Source organism: Cervus elaphus, chromosome 14 (assembly GCF_910594005.1).
Source record: "Cervus elaphus chromosome 14, mCerEla1.1, whole genome shotgun sequence".
Classification (NCBI taxonomy): domain Eukaryota; kingdom Metazoa; phylum Chordata; class Mammalia; order Artiodactyla; family Cervidae; genus Cervus; species Cervus elaphus.
The window spans coordinates 5,883,141-5,900,254 of record NC_057828.1 but is presented as its reverse complement, the minus strand read 5'-3'; the positions used below and the strand labels follow the sequence as shown (position 1 = coordinate 5,900,254).

The 17,114-nt window shown below is 51.7% G+C and overlaps 1 protein-coding gene and 1 long non-coding RNA gene across 4 annotated transcripts in view; one reads left to right on the top strand and one right to left on the bottom strand.

Moving 5' to 3' along the window:
• Window positions 1–1,696: 1,696 nt before the first annotated feature.
• Window positions 1,697–5,500, bottom strand: LOC122707607. Of its 3 annotated transcripts, none has more exons than XR_006344863.1 (4): window positions 5,358–5,500; window positions 3,003–3,070; window positions 2,756–2,894; window positions 1,697–1,930 (listed from the first exon to the last, which is right to left on the bottom strand). It is a non-coding gene; the product is annotated as an uncharacterized LOC122707607 (long non-coding RNA). The 3 variants fall into 3 exon arrangements; XR_006344864.1 differs by lacking the exon at window positions 5,358–5,500 and adding an exon at window positions 4,531–4,736; XR_006344862.1 differs by lacking the exon at window positions 5,358–5,500 and adding an exon at window positions 4,559–4,710.
• The window catches only part of PLEKHA6 (pleckstrin homology domain containing A6), a 133,804-nt gene continuing 121,699 nt past the window's right edge, over window positions 5,010–17,114 (top strand). The window contains exons 1-3 of the mRNA XM_043923251.1: window positions 5,010–5,392; window positions 10,965–11,041; window positions 14,228–14,285. Of these exons, the coding sequence (XP_043779186.1) occupies window positions 5,310–5,392; window positions 10,965–11,041; window positions 14,228–14,285 (218 nt within the window). The 5' untranslated portion in view covers window positions 5,010–5,309. The remainder of the gene's footprint in view (window positions 5,393–10,964; window positions 11,042–14,227; window positions 14,286–17,114) is intronic.

Genomic DNA, 17,114 nt, shown 5'->3' with positions numbered 1-17,114 from the left:
CACTACACTCCTATCCTTTACTCTTTCCATTTTTCTCCATAGACTCATTGTCCTCCAAGACTATGTATTCATTAAATGTAAATTCTGTGTGAGCAAGGACTTCCTGTTTTATTCATTCTTGGATCCTCTGTACCTAGAATATTGGGGTCGCAGAACGTACTCAGCAATTATCTGTGGAACAAATGTAATTCAGTTCAACTGGCTGTAGAGAAATTTCAGGATTCCACAATCCTCTGGTTACCAGCATTAGTTCAACAGTTTTTTATAACAAAACATGCCACTCTCAAGATCTCCCTGGTGGCCTAGTAGTTAAGAATCTGCCTCACAATGCCGGGGACAAGGGTGTGATCCCTGGTTGGGGAACATGAATTCCATGTGCCGGGGAGTGGCGGGGCGCGCACGTCTGCATGCTATAGCTACTGGCCTGCATACCACAGTCACTGAGAGCCACGTGGTCTGAGATCTGACACAGGCAAACGGACAGACAAAATAAATAAATACTAAAAAAACCCCACCTCTCTAAAACCTTTATCAAATCACAACTTCTACCAGTTTGGGCTCTTGCATGTTTACATAATTGTATCTCTATTAATAATCCCAGCAGAGAGGCCCTTGATTTCTTTTCCTCTGCTTCCTAGTTCCTGTAAAATAATTAACAGTGGCTAGTGACCTAGCCTGCTGCATAGCTATTAAATACCAGCACTCAACAAAAATTACTGTTGTGGTTATTCTTTAGCAGAGCAGAGGAATCAGTTATAATCATCTTAACTGTGAGTCTCTTGGTCAAATATGTTTAAATGATAAAGCAAATGCCTTTAAATATAGCTTTCTACTGATTGGGTTCTCAGGAGACCTGAGTTGTGGTCCCAACTCTCCTGAGGAATTACCACAACTCTGGGTACTTCTCCTGAGTTCTCTAGTACCCTTTAGAGGGAAATTATAGACTTTGGCCAGATGGTCACAAATGACCTTTCCTTGATCTAAAATTGCAGTTATATTGGAAGAGTTCACATTCTCAAGTCACTAGAAGTGCAGGTGGTTATCTCATTGACTTTCCCAAAGAAACATTGGTTACAACAAAGCAACACGGCCACAAGACACTTTGACCTTTGTCCTGGCTAGGACTTTTTCACTTGTTAGGGACAGAAACTGGCTGAAGCAAATAAGGGTGTTTCTTGGCATCTACAAGTTGAAATTCCGGAGATAGAGCCTCTTCTGGTAAGCTGGTCCTGGGGCTCTAGGATACAAGGACACAGTGTGTCTGCACCCTCTGATTCCACTTTCTGCTGGACCCGTTCGTTTTGCTCTCAGCAAGCTTCCCCCTCATAAAGACCCCAGCAGCACCAAAGTGACACCTGCCCGCTTGGAATCCAAGAGAGAAAGGGCTTCTTCCCAGGAACTCTAGGATCGTCTTAAAACTGAATCTCACTGGTCTGGCCTGAGTCATGTGTCCTTTCCTGAACCAATGGAGCTGGCGTGAGTGTGGGGGCAGCCCATCTAACCCATATGGACTGACAGTGGCAAAAAGCTAGATGTCAAAAGGAAGCTCCAGGGGCTATTAACAGAAGAAAGGAGGTTGGATATTGGACAAGTAAAAATAACAGACATTTATCTCAGTCCTCAATAACTTATGATTTTCTTATAGGTACTGTGTGAATTTACCAAGATGCTATAACAAATTACCTCAAACTAGCTGGCTTAAAACAAAAAGAATTTATTTTCTCACAGTTCCGGATTCCAGAAGACTGCAATTGAAGTGTGAGGGCCACACCCCTCTGCAGGCTCTGGGGGAGAAGTCCTTCTTCACCTCTTCCAGGTTCTGGTGACTGTCACCATCCCTTGCTCTGTGGTGGCTTCACTTCTGCCTCTGCCTCTGTGGTCACACTGCTTCCTGCTTTCTGTCTGTCTCAGGTCTCCCCCTGCTTTTCTCCTATAAGGACAGGTGTCCAATTTAGGGCCCACCCCGAATAATCCAGGATAATCTCCTCATCTCCAGATCCTTATCTTAATTGCATCCAAGTAAGGTCACATTCATGGGCTCCAGGGATTTGACATGGACAGTTTCTGGGGAGCTGTTTTTCAGCCTACCGCTGGACCAAGCCAGAAGCATGATAACATTCAAGTGACTGACTTAAGCTCTCAAAATATATGAGAGAATCAGAATCATTTCTAAATATTACTGATATATTTTATCCATATGCTTTGTTGCTTTTAAAGAGATAAAATTTGCTGTAAGGAAAAAACAAACAACTAAATTTCTGACTTAATTGCAAAGCAGGTAAGGTTTTCATTTCAACATATCACTCTCCTGCCTTCCTCCAGGTAATTGTTGAACCAATACCTATTTTTATTTGAGTTTTCTACTCTTTCTGAATTGTCTTTAGTTTCTTTGCTAAAGAAAGTTTCTTTGCTTAGCAGTATCAATCCTGATCATAATTAATAAACAAGAACTGGAATGTAAAGAGTCACTGGTGAGAATACACTACAGTTAGAAAGTATTTTTCAAACCTGATTTCTTATTCCAAACGAGTAAAAAACATTCAAAATCTCAACCACTTGCTCTTTTTTTTTTGGTCTAGGTAAATGTCCCAAGGAACCCCAGGCTAGATTAGAGATAAACAAGACAAAAATCTTTTGAAGAAATCCTCAGGAGCCCCTGCTCCTCCAAGAAGACAGTGGTGTAATACATGTTTTCAAAAATATGTCATACAGTTCCGTATTTCCACCCACCTTCAGCCCAAGAAGCCGCACTTACTGGTTACTCAGGTTGGACAGGGAGTGCAATGCTTGCTGGTATTTTCCCTGGAGGCATCTTGGCAGCAGTCCTGGTGGTTCAGATCCTCTGATATCATAGGGGTGGGCAGGTGGCTCTGGGCTTTATCAGCGGGATGGGCCTTAACAGGTGTTTCACAGGGTTGGGGATGGGGGACCGGTGAGGAGTCTGCCAGTTGACACTCGCAGACCCCTCAATTCAGGAACTATAAAGGGGCGTGCCTCCTCACCTATGATTCTCAGATGCAGCTCTCCTTTACTGTCAAAGGCAGCTTTCTTTACTAAAAACATGTAGGATCTGGAAAGGGAGAAAAGAGTTGGGTATTATGGGTTTTTGCTCCTTTTTGCATCTGGACAATGGACCCAAACTGGCACCAAGAATGAGCCTGTATGTTGGCAGAGTGAATTTCCAGTGTTGGAGGTAGAATCATGTAATGGAAAGAGTTCTGGCCTGGACACTGGGCAGAGCCTTGCTCAGTGACATGAACTCTCCCTTCACTTCTTTGCTCTTCTGTTTCCTACATTTAAGTCAAGAGGCTGCGATGAGATGTTCTTTGAGGCATCTTGTGGCTTCAGTATCTATCGAATGTACACACATTATACCTAAGTTCAGCCTTTAAGATTCCTGAGAAGGCTTACTGGTTGTTCTTTTTTCCAGAAAGCTCTCCCCACACACACCCGGATGTTGCTGGTGGTTATATTTATCTGGCCCCTAAATAGGGTCCAAAAGTACAGGATTGCGGTTAGAGTTAAGAGCCATTTCTAGTTAGGATAGTTATCAGTCATCCATCAAATATAAATTGTGTGTCCTAGGCAGGTGCTGGGGCTATAAAAATGAATCAAATGGAGCCCACACAGACCACTGAAGGAGACAGATAAGTAAACCAAGGATTGCATTACAGGGTGGTAAGCTCCACTGTATGTATGCTCAGTCAGGTCTGGCTCTTTGCGACCCAATGGACTGTAACCTGCCAGGCTCCTCTATCCGTGGAATTCTCCAGGCAAGAATACTGGAGTGGGTTGCCATTTCGTTCTCCAGATAAGCTCCACTACAGGGTTATTAATAAAGTTACATGACACATAGAGGATAGACATATAAATCTGCCTGAAGTGGAATCAAGAATGGCTTTCTGGAGTAGGCAACATATGGGTTGATACCAAAGGGATGAGGAGGAATCACCTGGGTAGAACAGGCATCATGTCCCTTAGAATGCTTACAATAAGCTTACTCATTCAACAGATACTTGCCAACTGCCAAGCGACACATTGCTTCCTCTAAAGAGAGGTATCTAATTATTCCCTTGGGTCTGACACATGGATTAGGACAGTGTTTACCTAATGGGAGCCTCAGGGGCAGGTCCTGTATAAGCTGGGAAAGCTGACTGGAGTCCAACTTTGATGCAGACCAGAGACTGACAGTTCAGTCACTCAGCCGTGTCCGACTCTTTGCGACCCCACGGACCACAGAACTGTGGGCTCCAGCAATACCATTTTGATATGCTAGTACTGAATGCCTGCAATCTATGTTCCGTACATGGAACACATTCCCTCCTTTCTTTCTTTTTTCCTTTCCTTCCCTTTTCTGCACAAATTAGGTATGTAAAAGCTGTTGCTTTCTGAGTGCACCTGAAGGGCTCACTGATTCTTCCTTAGTCATGGCAGGCTTCTTAGAGGAAGTGCTCAGAAAAACAGGTAAGTAAGGACTAGCTTGACTCATGAGGTTGACATTCTAGCCAGAAGGGGCCCCTTGCTACTCACAGCCGTGCCAGCCTTCCCAGCATCTGACCTTTGTTCCTCTGCTAACCTCCCGCCGAGCAGAACCAGGTCTGATCACTTCCCCCTTTCGAGTCAGAGGCTAGACGTGTCCCTGCGGTTCGGGGTTCCCAGCTCTGTCCGCCAAACGGGTGGCCCCCGCGCCAGGAGTCAGGACTCGGGGACCCGCGGGCCGCGGCGGACCCCGCCGGCCGGGAGCGGCCCTCTGGGCGGCGCGGGGCCCCGCCCTCCGCTCGCCGAGCGGGCGGCCGCGTGCGGGCCGGGAGCCGGGCGGCAGCGCCCTCGCTCGCGCTCGGCGCCCCGCGCCCTCCGGGGAGCGTCCTCCGGCTCGCGCGCTCGCCCGCTCGGCCCCGCCGGCTGCCCGGCCGCAGCGAGCAGACTGGCCCGAGCCCTCGGCGCTGCCCGCGGGCCGCCCGGGCGAGCGGGGCGGCGGAGCCCCTCGGCGCTAATTGCCCGTCATTAAGTTAAGGAGACGGCGGGAGCCGAGCGCCGACTCCGCGGGCGGCGCGCGTCTGCGGCCGGGCTCGCTCGGCCCCGCCGGGGTTAAGTCTTCCGCTCGCTGCCGCCCGGCTGGCGGCCAACTGCCTCCAGCGAGAGGCCGGAGCCCCGGGCCAGGGAGCCGGAGGACCGCCTGGACCCCCGCCCCCGTCGCCGCCTCGAGGAGGAGCAGGAGTGGGGGGCTCGCCGTAGGCCCCCCGCCCGCCCCCCACCCCCGGCCCGGCGCCCCGGTGCGCAGAGATCCGGAGGGGCTGCGGGACTCCGAGATGGCCGATGAGATTGACTGGCTGGACTTGCCCGGCCGGTGGACCTACGGAGTTGACCGCGGTGGGAGAGTCTTCTTCATCAAGTATGTGAGCCTCTGTCATTTTCTCTCCCTCTCTCTCTTTCCTTTCCAAGTTGTCCAACTTGAAAGGCAGCAGGACTGGGGACCAGCCGGAGAGGCTGGGTGCGGGGAGCGGTGTCTGGAACAACCCGCATGACTAATAAGTTTATCACTGTGCCTGTTTGAATGTGGCTCCCGCCTTTTCCCCAGTGGGTCAAGGTCCAGCAGAGGTTGAGCACTCCCCGCCCTAGAGAGGCAGGCCAGGTGCTGGCTTTGCCCTCTCCCCTGGCCGCCGGCAGAACGGGTCCGGAGGAGAATGCTGGACCTGGTGCCCAGCGCGCAGGTCTTCCCTTCCAGCTCTGGTCACTGACAGGGCCCGCAGAGGGTCCTTTCTTCCTTGTGCCCCCCCCCACCCCGCCCTTTCCTACCGGAAGGCGTGGGCTAAGTGACAACATCCCAGGAGCCCCCTCCTACAGTCCCGCATTCCCTCACCCTGGGACTCAGGGCTCCCCAGATGGCAGCCCCTCCCCTCCCACACCTTTACAGGGCTGTGGTCAAGGGGAAGAAGGTGCCCACAATACACCTGGCATTCTTTAGAGAGGGAGGCTCTGCTGCTCTCAGTAATATATTAGCACTGGTATATTAATTTCATCAACCAAAATGGCTCTGGCATAATCTCATTATAACAGAGTGACTCTGCTGACGCTGTTTTGGCCTGCTTCGACTACAGGTATCTTTTGCCAGGATAGAAATCTCCTGATAATATAGCAAGCCTAGAAGCACAGCATTTGAACTGTTACCCACCCATGATGGGTTTTCACTTTCTCAAGATAGCTGCTCACAGAACATTAGAGCTGAAAGGAAGCTTGGATGCAACCCCCTCCTGTTTCAGATGGGAGGTGAGCTCTGCAGAGATGGAGAATACTTGGCTGAGATGAAACCACTTGTTAATCAGAGCTCCCACCAAGCCCAGAGTGCGTTGCCTTCCCTGTGTTCCAAAGTGCCTTTGCAGGAGTGCAGGCAGCCAGTGGTTTTCTTGTTGGTGTTACTGTTTCCACGTTTGCTATAGGCTTTTCTTCTGTAGTTATTACTGTGATCAAAGTTGATGTTATAATTATACTATCTTAGACATTAACTCCACTAAAGTTCTTGACCCTGGGTCGGATTCTGAAATAACAGAACTTCTCCAATATTAAAACAAGAGTCCCTATGGTCAGTGGTTTGAGACTTTAGAATCCATAAGAATCACCCAAGGAAATTAGTTTAAAAGGCCAGTTCCCAAGCCCTGCCTCCAAGGATTCTGTCTTAGTCAGAGGATCTGGGGTGGGCCTTGGAATCTGCATTTCCACAAGCTCCTCAGGGATTCTGATAAAGTGGTTAATTTGGCTTTTCCCATCTTTCTTCTCAGTTTCTTACTTGCCTTCCAACTTCTTTTTGTTGTTCATGCCATAGACATTTATTGAATATCCACTATTTGTCTGCTGCAGTGTTAGGCATTGAGATAAAAAAAACAATAAGACACAGGTTTTTCTTTAAAGGTGGTAGAGAGAAAACGCAAATACTTATGGAATAGTAAGATACATTCCAGAGGTAATTGCATGATGTTATAGGAATACAAGGAAGAAAGAGCTAATGGTCTGAAGAGTTGAGGGAGGGCTTCCTGGAGGAGGAGACATTTCACCTCATTCTGGAGGAGAGAGACTAGCATGAAAGGGGCCCTGAGGCGGAGGCCTGTGGGTCGGAGGGCACCTATGGATGCTGGAGCCCAGGTTGTCGGGAACACTCTGAGGGGCTCAGGAGAGACGGGATGAGCCAGGTGGGGTGCCGCAGAAGCTGAGGCAAAACGGGTAGGAGAGGGCCTCTCCGGAGGGGCTCGTATGTCAGGCTAAGGGGTTTGAACACGATCCTGTCGGTGAAAGAAAACCAAATGCGGTTTCTCACAGAGCAGTGACGCAGTTAGACGTGTGCTCTAGAAGGCTCTCTCTGGCAGTTGCAGAAATGATGGTTCGGGGGCTGCGTGGGGCATCGTGGGAGACACTGGAGGTGTGGAGGGCAGGTAGGAGGCGGTCACCAAAGTCTGTCCTGTGCCCAGTCATGTCAGACTCTGTGCGACCCAGTGGCCTGGAGCCCAGCAGGCTCCTCTGTCCGCGGGATCTTCTAAGCAAGAACGCTGGAGTGGGTTGCCATTTCCTCCTCCAGGGGATCTTCCTGACCTGGGGATCGAGCCCACGTCTCTTTGTCTCCTACTTTGGCAGGCGGGTTCTTTACCACTGAGCCACCTGGGAAGCCCCACCAAAGTCCAGGAGAGTCCAGGAGATTTGAATTAAAGATTTTTCTCTCTAAAGGTGGGGAGAATCTTTAGGCGTAGACTTGAGAGTTTCCATTTACTTCCTGAATGTTGAGGAATGAGGGGAGAGAGGGGGAAGAGCCCCAGATAAATCTCAGACTTAAAAAAGAATGCATTCATTTGTTTTTGGCTGCACTGGGTCTTCACTGGTGTGCGCTGGCTTTCCCCAGTTGTGGTGAGGGGGCTACCCTCTGCTGTGTTGCACGGGCTTCTCACTGGTGGCTTCTCTTGTTGGGGAGCATGGTTCCAGAGTTCGGGCTTCAGTAACTGTGGGCCTTGGGCTTAGCTGCCCCTCAGCATGTAGGATCTTCCTGGGGCATCAAGCTTGTGTCCCCTACACTGGCAGGCTGATTCTTAACCACTGGACCACCAGGGAAATGCTAAATCTTAGAATTTTTAACTTGAATTTGACAGAAATCAGGAGTATGGGAAGAGGAACAGGTTTTAGGGAAGGTACAGGTTTAGCAAGGAAATCCTGAATTTGAAGTTCCCATGGGACCGTCAGGAAGTGCTGTCCTAGAGGCAGCTAGGTGCATAGGCTAGAGGCTGAAGAGAGAGGCCCTGGGCTGGAGCATCATCACGCACAGCTGGGACCACCCAGGAGTGTGTGAAGGGGAAAACGGGAGGGTCTCTGGGAAGCACCACGTTTAAGGAGAGGACAGAGGAGGAGAGGCCAGATGGAGGAGACCCGGCGTGGAGGTGGGTAGCCCCAGGGTCAGAGTGGCATGGCCCCCAGATGGTGAGGAAGAGGGATGCTAAGTAGGAAGTGATGGTCAGCTGTGGAAAAGCCACATGAGGTTAAGACTGGAGAGCGTTTACTGGATTGAGGAACTGGGGCATCAGTAATGACCTCTAGGAAAGTGGCTTCGGGGAGGGCTGGGGACAGGAACCAGACTGCAGAGGTTGGTGAATAGCAGGCCAGAAAATGGGGACTGTTAGAAGGAACTCGTTTCTAACAGGGGTGTCCAGCCAGGAAGCAGAGGAGCCCGAGAAGGGAGCTGGAAGGGGAGGCAGCTTTGAGAGCGAGACAGACACAGACTGTCAGGTTCAGCAGAAGACACAGACAGGAATGGGGCTGAAGCAATGGACGTGAGAGGGGGAGAGAAGTTGAATGTAAAGCCTGCCATGCGGAACAGAGTAAGGGTCTAGAAAAGATGGGAGATGATGCGGATTGTGACCCACGCGGACCCTTCTTCAGTGGGAGAGGGCCACCTTTTGTCCAATGTAGAGACAAGTGCTATAACATGGGAGGAAATATGTGTAAGTGTTGGGGGGAGGTTGCTCCTGCCTCTGTGGTTTCCATTTCTGTTGATTTGAGAGGTGAGATTATCCATTGAGAGTGGGGTAGAGGGATGGGAGGAAGGTGAGCCTGGGCCTTCCCAGCAACCTGGGACCTGAGGTTGGTGGGAAGGCCTTAGAAGCACTCAGCAAGGGTCGGCGGACTGGGGCCCCTGAAGAAGATTCTAGCTGGTAGATTTGCAGTGAGCCCGGTCCTTCTGCTTCTACAGTTTCCCCACCGGCCCAGAGTCAGAGTGGAAACCACCTGAGGCTGCACCGTTCTTGGCCGGGAGCTGACAGGGGTGGGGGGCGGGGGGACATGGGAGAGGATGTGGGGGGGAGTGGTGGGTGTGCCCTCTGTGGCCCTGTGATCGTCTGAGGGGTGTAGACACGTGCGGCCAGGGGAGCCGATCACACGAGAGCAGGAAGGCGTGAGGGCCGGAGGGGAGGGCAAGGGCTGAGTGTCCCTTGCTCTTCTCCCTCGCCCCTGTCCCAGGACCGGAGCCTCCCAGCCATCCGGGAATGCTCTTGCTGCAGCCGGTGTTAAAGAAACGCAGAGGAACAGTAGTGGAGTGGAGGGAAAGGCAGCAGCAGTCCACGTGAAGACTTGCACACGCGTGTGCCAAGCAGCTTTAGTTGTAACGGCCCGGCCTGGAAACACCCCCGGTGTTCATCAGCAGGGGAGGGTGAGCACACCTGTGTGTCCTGCAGTGGGATGAGCTACCGACACGGGCCAGCACGTGGGAGAGAGACAAGCAGAGGAGGCAGACAGAGAAGGCTTGTCTGTGTGATTCCACGAGTGTGATACCCCAGGAACTCTAGGAAGTGCAAGTGAATCTGTGGTAACAGGAGACGTGTCAGTTGCTGCTGGGGATGGGGGAGGACAGTGAGAACCAGTGGGTAGGAGACGGGAATTACAAAGGGGCGCAGAGAAGATCTGGGGGTTCACGTCTTGATTTTGGGGTAGTTTCACAGGTGTACACGTGTGTCAAAGAATTATGTTGTACACTTTAACTATGTGCAGTTTATTGTATCTTTTTTTAGTAGAAACTTAGTGGCACTTTCTTGGTGGATTTCATTATATTATATAACTACATTATATATTAAGGTATTAGTTACTGAGTGGAGTCCTGTTCTGGGCTCTGAGACCCCAGCCTAAAGCCTGGGAGGCAGGGTGGTCCGGGGGTCCTGTCCTGCGCATATCTTGGGCTCAGGAAATATTGGTGTCCTTGGTTGGCAGGGAGCTGAGAGAGGTCGGTGGACTCACCTGCCGTGGCCTCTAGGGACCACAGGATCTGCATGGGGAGCCTACCTTGCTGGGAGTGAGGTATTCGAAAAAACCTGGGTAACAAGGGGCACATCTAGGCCTGGATCCTGGCTTCATCACTTACTGATTGTGACTTAGGGGAAATTAACATCGGGGAACCTCAGATGTGTAATCTGTGAAGTTCCTAATGCGAGGGAATGTTGTGGATGACGGTTACAGCACTGCAGACCCTCGAGGACTGTTGACCCACCCAGCCTCCTCTTCTCTTATCCATCGAGAAGCTGCTAGTGAAGAACCTTCTCTGTGCTTCCCCTGTGGCTTCACGAGTCACCTCGAATGTCGCCTGTTTCATGAAGCCTGCATGCTGTTCCCCTTCCCTGACCCCATGCAGGGGGTGCTTCCCTCTCTGACTTGTAATGCTCTCTCTGCGTAGTCAGGAGTGTAGCTCCTATCACATCATATTCCAGTTATCTTTTTACACGTCTGTCTCTGGGTTATAGAAAAGTGGTGCATTCTCTGAGGTCAGGGATCTGGGATTCCTCATCTCTGCATCCTCAGAGTCTGCTCAGTAGATGCTTGGTCAGTGAACAGAGGCAGGCTGGCATCCAGGAGTGGACAGTCGGTACTGATGTGATGGTAGTGATGGGTGTCCTGCTCAGGGAAGCCTCTTTTACCTCTGACATGTTCATTTTGGTCTTCTCTAGTGATGAGGAGAAGTCAACCAGCTGGGTGCACCCTGGAACGGCATCACCCATCCAGAGTGGACACTCCTCCTGTCCAGGTAAGGATCTTGTCCGTCCCTGCCTTTGCAGGCCATGAGGAGGGGATGCCCTGTGGTGGCTGTGGGAACCCGCTACCCTGACTGTGCTTCTGACTTTTTCCTTTATGGATGGACTCAGCTAAGCATTGACCCACCACTGGGCAGATATGGGCAGGAGGGTTGATGCTCACCTTGAGGTCTTTTCAAGCTCCCAGTCCTGTGCTCTGTGACTGGGACTGACCTCTGAGGGCGAAGAGCTTGCTCCTCTCTTATCCCTCTGTCCAGTCGGAAATCCTCTGCACCCTGAGAGCGCCCTCCCAGGCTAGTGGGAAAGATGGGCCCCATCCAAGCCAAGATGGTTTCATTCTAAATTGAAGAGATGGAGACATCAAGGGTCATAAGGCCTGGGGTATTTCAAGTGAACAGCCCATCACCTTCTTCAGGATACCACTGTGGACCGTAACGGGAGGGTGTTGGACACCCCCCCTCACCCCCACCCCTTGCTGGCCTCCCAGCCCTTCACCCAGCCACACAGGATCCCGGTCATTCTTGGGGCACAGAAGCGCTGCTGGACGTGCAGTTCAAGGTGCTGACTTGCCCAGAGCCCACTTTCTTTTCAGTTTGGAACTGGACTCATTTTGGTTCTAGAGCCAAGAAGGACTTCAGGGATCATGGAGTCTGACTCCTTCATTTTAAAAGTAGGGAAATGGAAGAGCAGAGAGAGAGGGCCTGGCTCAAGGCCACTCAGCTAATAAGCAAAGCAGCATCAGAGTCAAATGCACAAGTTCTGGAGACAGAGAGACCTGAGCTCAAATCTTGGCTTGAATTTTTATTAGTGTGGCTTTGAGCAAGTGGTTAGTTCTTCTGGGACTTAGCTTCTTTGTCTGTAAAATGGGGATAGGATTATGAACCTCAAAAGGTTGTAGCACCGATTATGCAAGAGAGTCACCATCAACAGAGGTGACTTCTACTGTTTTTGTCACTATTGTATTTTCAACTTGAAGTGAAGCCTCAGGATCCCAAGGCTGTGGCTATCTCCTTCTGGGTTGGTGTTGCCACCTTCCATGTTTTGGCTGTTTGCAGCTAGAGTCCGTCCATCTTGCCATGGCCCTAGGTAAGGCTGGAGGATGAATACAAGCCTGTGAGCCAATCCTGTCATTTTTGGCCGCAACCAACTGGTTGTCCAAGGTTGGGAAGGGGTTAAGATGCCCCTGAAGCTTGCTGGAAGGGCAGCTGCCTTAGTGGGCACTCCGCCTGGACAGGAATATAAGCTCTCTTGGTGTTGCCTGGGCAGAGAGGGCAGTGTGCAGGGAAGTTGCTGGAAAAGGCAGCAGACATAATCCACGCTGGCCTCTTTCCCAGGCACATCACAGTGGCAGGATTATTTATGATTCTGACCCAATGGGGATCCTTCTACACGGGGAGGCTGCCAACCCACGCCCTTCTGAATGGGAGCATCCTCGCACAGGGACCGAGGGGAACAAGTAGCATTTATGGGGCAACACAGAGGAAAGAATGTGAGCTCTGAAGATAGGCGACCAGACTCCTGTCCCGGCCCAGACGCTTCCTGTGTGACCTCTGGCAAGTCGATTGAGCTCTCTGGGCCTCAGTTTCCTCATCTGTAAAAATGCTTGGGCTGCTGCCTGTTGTGTAACGTTGCTGTGCAGACTGAATATGCTCTTGGGGTAAACTGTGTACCTTAGAGGGAAGAGGCTCTCACTAAGCAGTGGCTGGTGGTGTGAGTTCTGTGGACCACGCCCTGAGAGGGAGGGGGGCTGCCCACTGCCCTGAAGCATCAGCGTCTCCAGCAGCAGCAGCTGTGGAAATGCCGAGCCCTGACACCCGGCAGTGAGTGAAGAGAGGGTCAGTGACGGAGGCCAGCACTCCGTCCAGCCCAGGCCCCACTGTCCGGCAGCTTGTGTCCGAGGGCAGCTGGTGACATGCAGGAGAGGTGCAGACCAGCACGGAGTAGCCGTAGTTTATAAAACCTCTTACACAGGCGGGTGTTTGACTGTTGAGAGAATCTGCGCCCGTTTGCTAATGTGCCAGCCACAGGGCTCTTGCACCGGTGCCCGGCCTGTCTCCACCTCATGCTGGATTCCCTCGGGTTCCCGGAAAGCTCGTTCTCCTCTGCCGCAGTTGGAGGCGGCCTGTTTGAGAGGCAGGACTCGGCCAGGGTGGCTCTTTTGGGGGGCGGCAGAGCCAGAGGCTCCCGGAGCGCCCTGTGGAGAAGGAGACGCGGCGTCTCTGGCACTTTGCAGCAGGGGCTGCAGCCTGGAGGACTGCCTAGATGCCTCGGAGGCAAGATCAGCTTCCTTGGCTACTAGGTCCTCTTTCATTTTGCACGTCAGTGATTCTCCATTCTAAGCATTTTAATGGATAAATTGTTTTCAGAGGTACTGTTAAAATTAGAAAAAAAAAAAGTCTCATTTTTTTCTGGAACTGATTTCCTAGGTCTGTGATGTCTTGTTCAGAAGCAGAGCTAATGACAGTGGCCTGGGAGTTGAAGACTTGCGCATGCCTACTAAGTTGCTTCTGTTGTGTCCAGCTCCTTGCGACCACATAGACTGTAGCCTGCCACCCGCGGGGCTCCTCTGTCCGTGGGATTTCCCAGCAAGAATACTAGAGTGGGTTGCCATTTCCTCCTGCAGGGGATCTTCCTGACCCAGGGAGTGAACCTGCATCTCCTGCATTGGCAGGCAGGTTCTTTACCACTAGCACCATCTGGGAAGCCCTTGGAGACTTGAGTCCTGGTCTTATCTTAAGTGCTAATTATCCATGAGATTTGGGGCCAGTGACCCGCCGTGGCTCCAGCTTCTGCTCCTGTGATATAATCAGGGATGATCCTGAGGACCTTCCCGGGCAGTCATCCGTGCCTTCGCCGCTGCATCCCTGAGGGCTGGCACAGGGCCTGGCACAGAACTGATGCGCAGTAGATGTTTGTTGAATGAATGAGCGAAGCCTGCAGAGCAGTGATCTATTTTGTCGCTTCCCTGCTCACGGATGGGGGCATCCCCTCCACTGCCCCCTCTCTCACTGTTTACTGGAAGCACTGTTAGAGCGACTGTACAGAAAAGCGTGAGATTCTTGGTTTGACCACTGCTGGCTTATCTGTGAATTGCCCTGGTTCTCCTAGTCTCCATCCCTCCTGAGTGCAGATTGGGCTTGTGGAAGAGAGGGTGATTTTGTGATTTTGCTTCCTCACAGGTTTGCCCAAGGGCTGGGAGATGGATTCTACCCAGGAAGGAGCTGTGTATTTCATCAAGTGAGTAAGATGGAGCTTCTTTCCAGTCTTGCTGTCCTACTTTTGTCCTTGTACCTGATACCTCCTTGGGCGGGGAGACAGTTAAAGGGTCTTCTTGGAGGCCTTGCTGGGGTCTGTGAATGGCCAGGAGATGTCATGGGTTCCAAGTTAAAGCCCAGGGCGTGTGTGTGAAGCCCTGCAGATAAAGCCCATGGTGTGTGTGCGTGTGCGCGTGTGCGTGTGTTGGCCCAGGAGAGCTCGTGTCAGTCACAGGAAGTTCTCTGGGGTGGTGGGGTGGGGCTGGGTGGTGTGAATGGAGTGCTGGGCTGGGCTGTGAGGGTGGGAGGGACATGGCTCAACAGAGCAGAGGACAGAAGCCATTCCAGACACTCGGATCAAAGGTTCGGAGGAAGGAGACGGAGCACGCGTGTCATGAGAGGTGGGAAGTGGAGGGCAGCGGGAGGGAAGGGGTGAGCTGGGTGCGTGAACAGCCTCCTGGGGGGCCTCTGCCATCCTGGGGGTGGCAGGTGTGTGTCTGGTAGCCTGTGTCCCCTCAGGGGTGGTCAGGGCCCTCTGTCGGCTGGGCGGCTCATGTTCTTGGGCGAAGCAGGCAGCCCTGGGGGCCGGGGTGCCCGCGTCTGCCCCGCTGGACGCCTCTCACTCTGCCCTGACCTGGGTCCCTCTGCCTCCCTGCTGGCCTGGGTCCCGGCTTCGCTTTCAGGCCGGCGGGGCTGGGCGGTGGCTGCAAACAGCTGGGGCTCAGGCACAGGCAGAGGGAGCCGCCGCCCAGCCTACAAGGAGAGCCTTTTCCTCATCTCCCTTCCTCTCCCCCTACTTTCTCCCCTTCCTGGTCTGTGCTGTGAGAGGTCCTCTTTCCAACTCCCGCCTCAAGACCAGCCAGCACTTGCATCAGTTTGCCTATTAACCATATTCTTGCTTAGTTGCTCGGTCATGTCCGACTCTTTGTGGTCCCATAGACTGTAGCCCTCCAGGCTCCTCTGTCTATGAGATGATGGGCAAGAATATTGGAGTGGGTAGCCATTCTTAAACAAAAGCAGTGGGAAAAAAATGGATCTGTTTTGGAAGTTTTTCTGATATGACATGGCTCTCATAGCCTGAGCTTTTCCTGAAATGGAATTCCTTGCTTCAGTTAAGACTTACTCCTTTTTTTCTCCTTGGTGACAGCACCGTAGCATTCCCTTATGCATACCTGGTTCTTGAAGTCATTTCTGAAGCACTTTCACATGTATTAAAAACTTTTTTTTTTAACTGCATGTCATGTGGGCTCTTAGTTCCCTGACCAGGGATGGAACTCGTGCCCCCTGCAGTGAATGTGCAAAGTGGTAACCGCTGAATGGCCTGGGAAGCCTGGCACTTTTGCATGTACTACCTTGTCGGCCTTTGAAAGCTCCCTGCCTCCTGTGGTCCAGCCCGGCCCCTCCTCGCCCTCAGCTCCCGCATCTGGGCAGCTGTGCTGATTCTTTTTCTTCTCCATCAGGCCAAACTAATTTCTGCCTCAGGACCCTTGCACTTGCTGTTCACTCTGCCTGGGTACACTTTCCTCCTATTTTTGTACCTCTGGCTTCTACTCAACATTTGGCTCAAGTGACATCTTCTCGGCAGGGCTTTCCTGATGACCTTGTCTGAAGTTCCCTCCTGTTCCTCCTTAGCCCCCACCCCCCTTACTTTTCTTTATAGTACTAACAGTACCAGAAAGGTTTTTGTTTACATATTTGTTTTCCTATTTTCTTGTTGGTGTCCCCTACTGCCATAATCAGCCCTGAGAGCAGATTCTGGCTATTTTGTGTTCCACTCTGTCCTGGCTCCTTTCTGGCACTTGATAGGAACCCAATATTTGGTGAAATGAATGAACGAATGACTGAAAAATGTTGGGAGATAGAGGTGTAACTAACTCCTGCTTTGGCTGCCCGCTCAGAGCGTCTCCTGAGCGCCTCCTTCAGGTGTTCAGTCCTGAACTCGTTGCCCTCCCACCACCAGCACGTCTCATCTTTGCCAGACGTGTCACCAACGCAGAACCCTTGGGCCCTCCTCCAGGGGTGCTGTCGATTTTCCCTGAAATATCCCTCAGCACCTCCACTTCTCATCACCCCGGTGGCCACCACCCAAGTTTGTGCCCACCTGGACCCTAACTCTTACCTGGAAGCATTCTAGCAGCTTTCCCATTCATGTTCCTGCCCCCAACCCGTGCTGCTGCAAGAGTAATTTTTTTCTACAATGCGAACTTGGTCATGTCATTCTCCATTAGAAACCTTTCCTGCTTCCCATCAGTTATAGGATAAAATCTAAATTCCTCACTCAGGCACTTGAAAGGGCTTTGTAATCTGGCTCCTGCCCCCTTCTCCAGCCTCTCCCACACCCCGTTTTGCCAGACTGAGTCTCTCATGTTTCCCTCAACGCACACCTCCCTTTCATGCCCCCAACCTTTCTGAGTGTAATCCCTCCTCTAATATGGCTTGCGTTCACCTGTAAACACTTCCTTTTCCTTCAAGACTCTGCTCGCGATGTCACTTCTTCAGGAGAGCACACCTGTATTGCAATTGTTTGTACGGGTGTCACTTCCCCTAGATCAGTGGTTCCCCTAGACCAGTGCGACAGAATGACCTGGAGGGCTCGTCAGAACAGATTGCTTGGCCCAGCCGTGGAGTTTCTGATTCAGAGTCTGCGTTTCTAACAGGCTCCCAGGTTATACTGCTGCCCTGGGGACCACACTTGGAGAACTACTGATCTGAACTGAAAGCTCACTAAGGGCAGAGGTGGCACAATGTGGCCATAAAATGTGGAAACAGAGGCAGTATAATTTCATTATGTTTTGTGATGAAATGTCAGCTA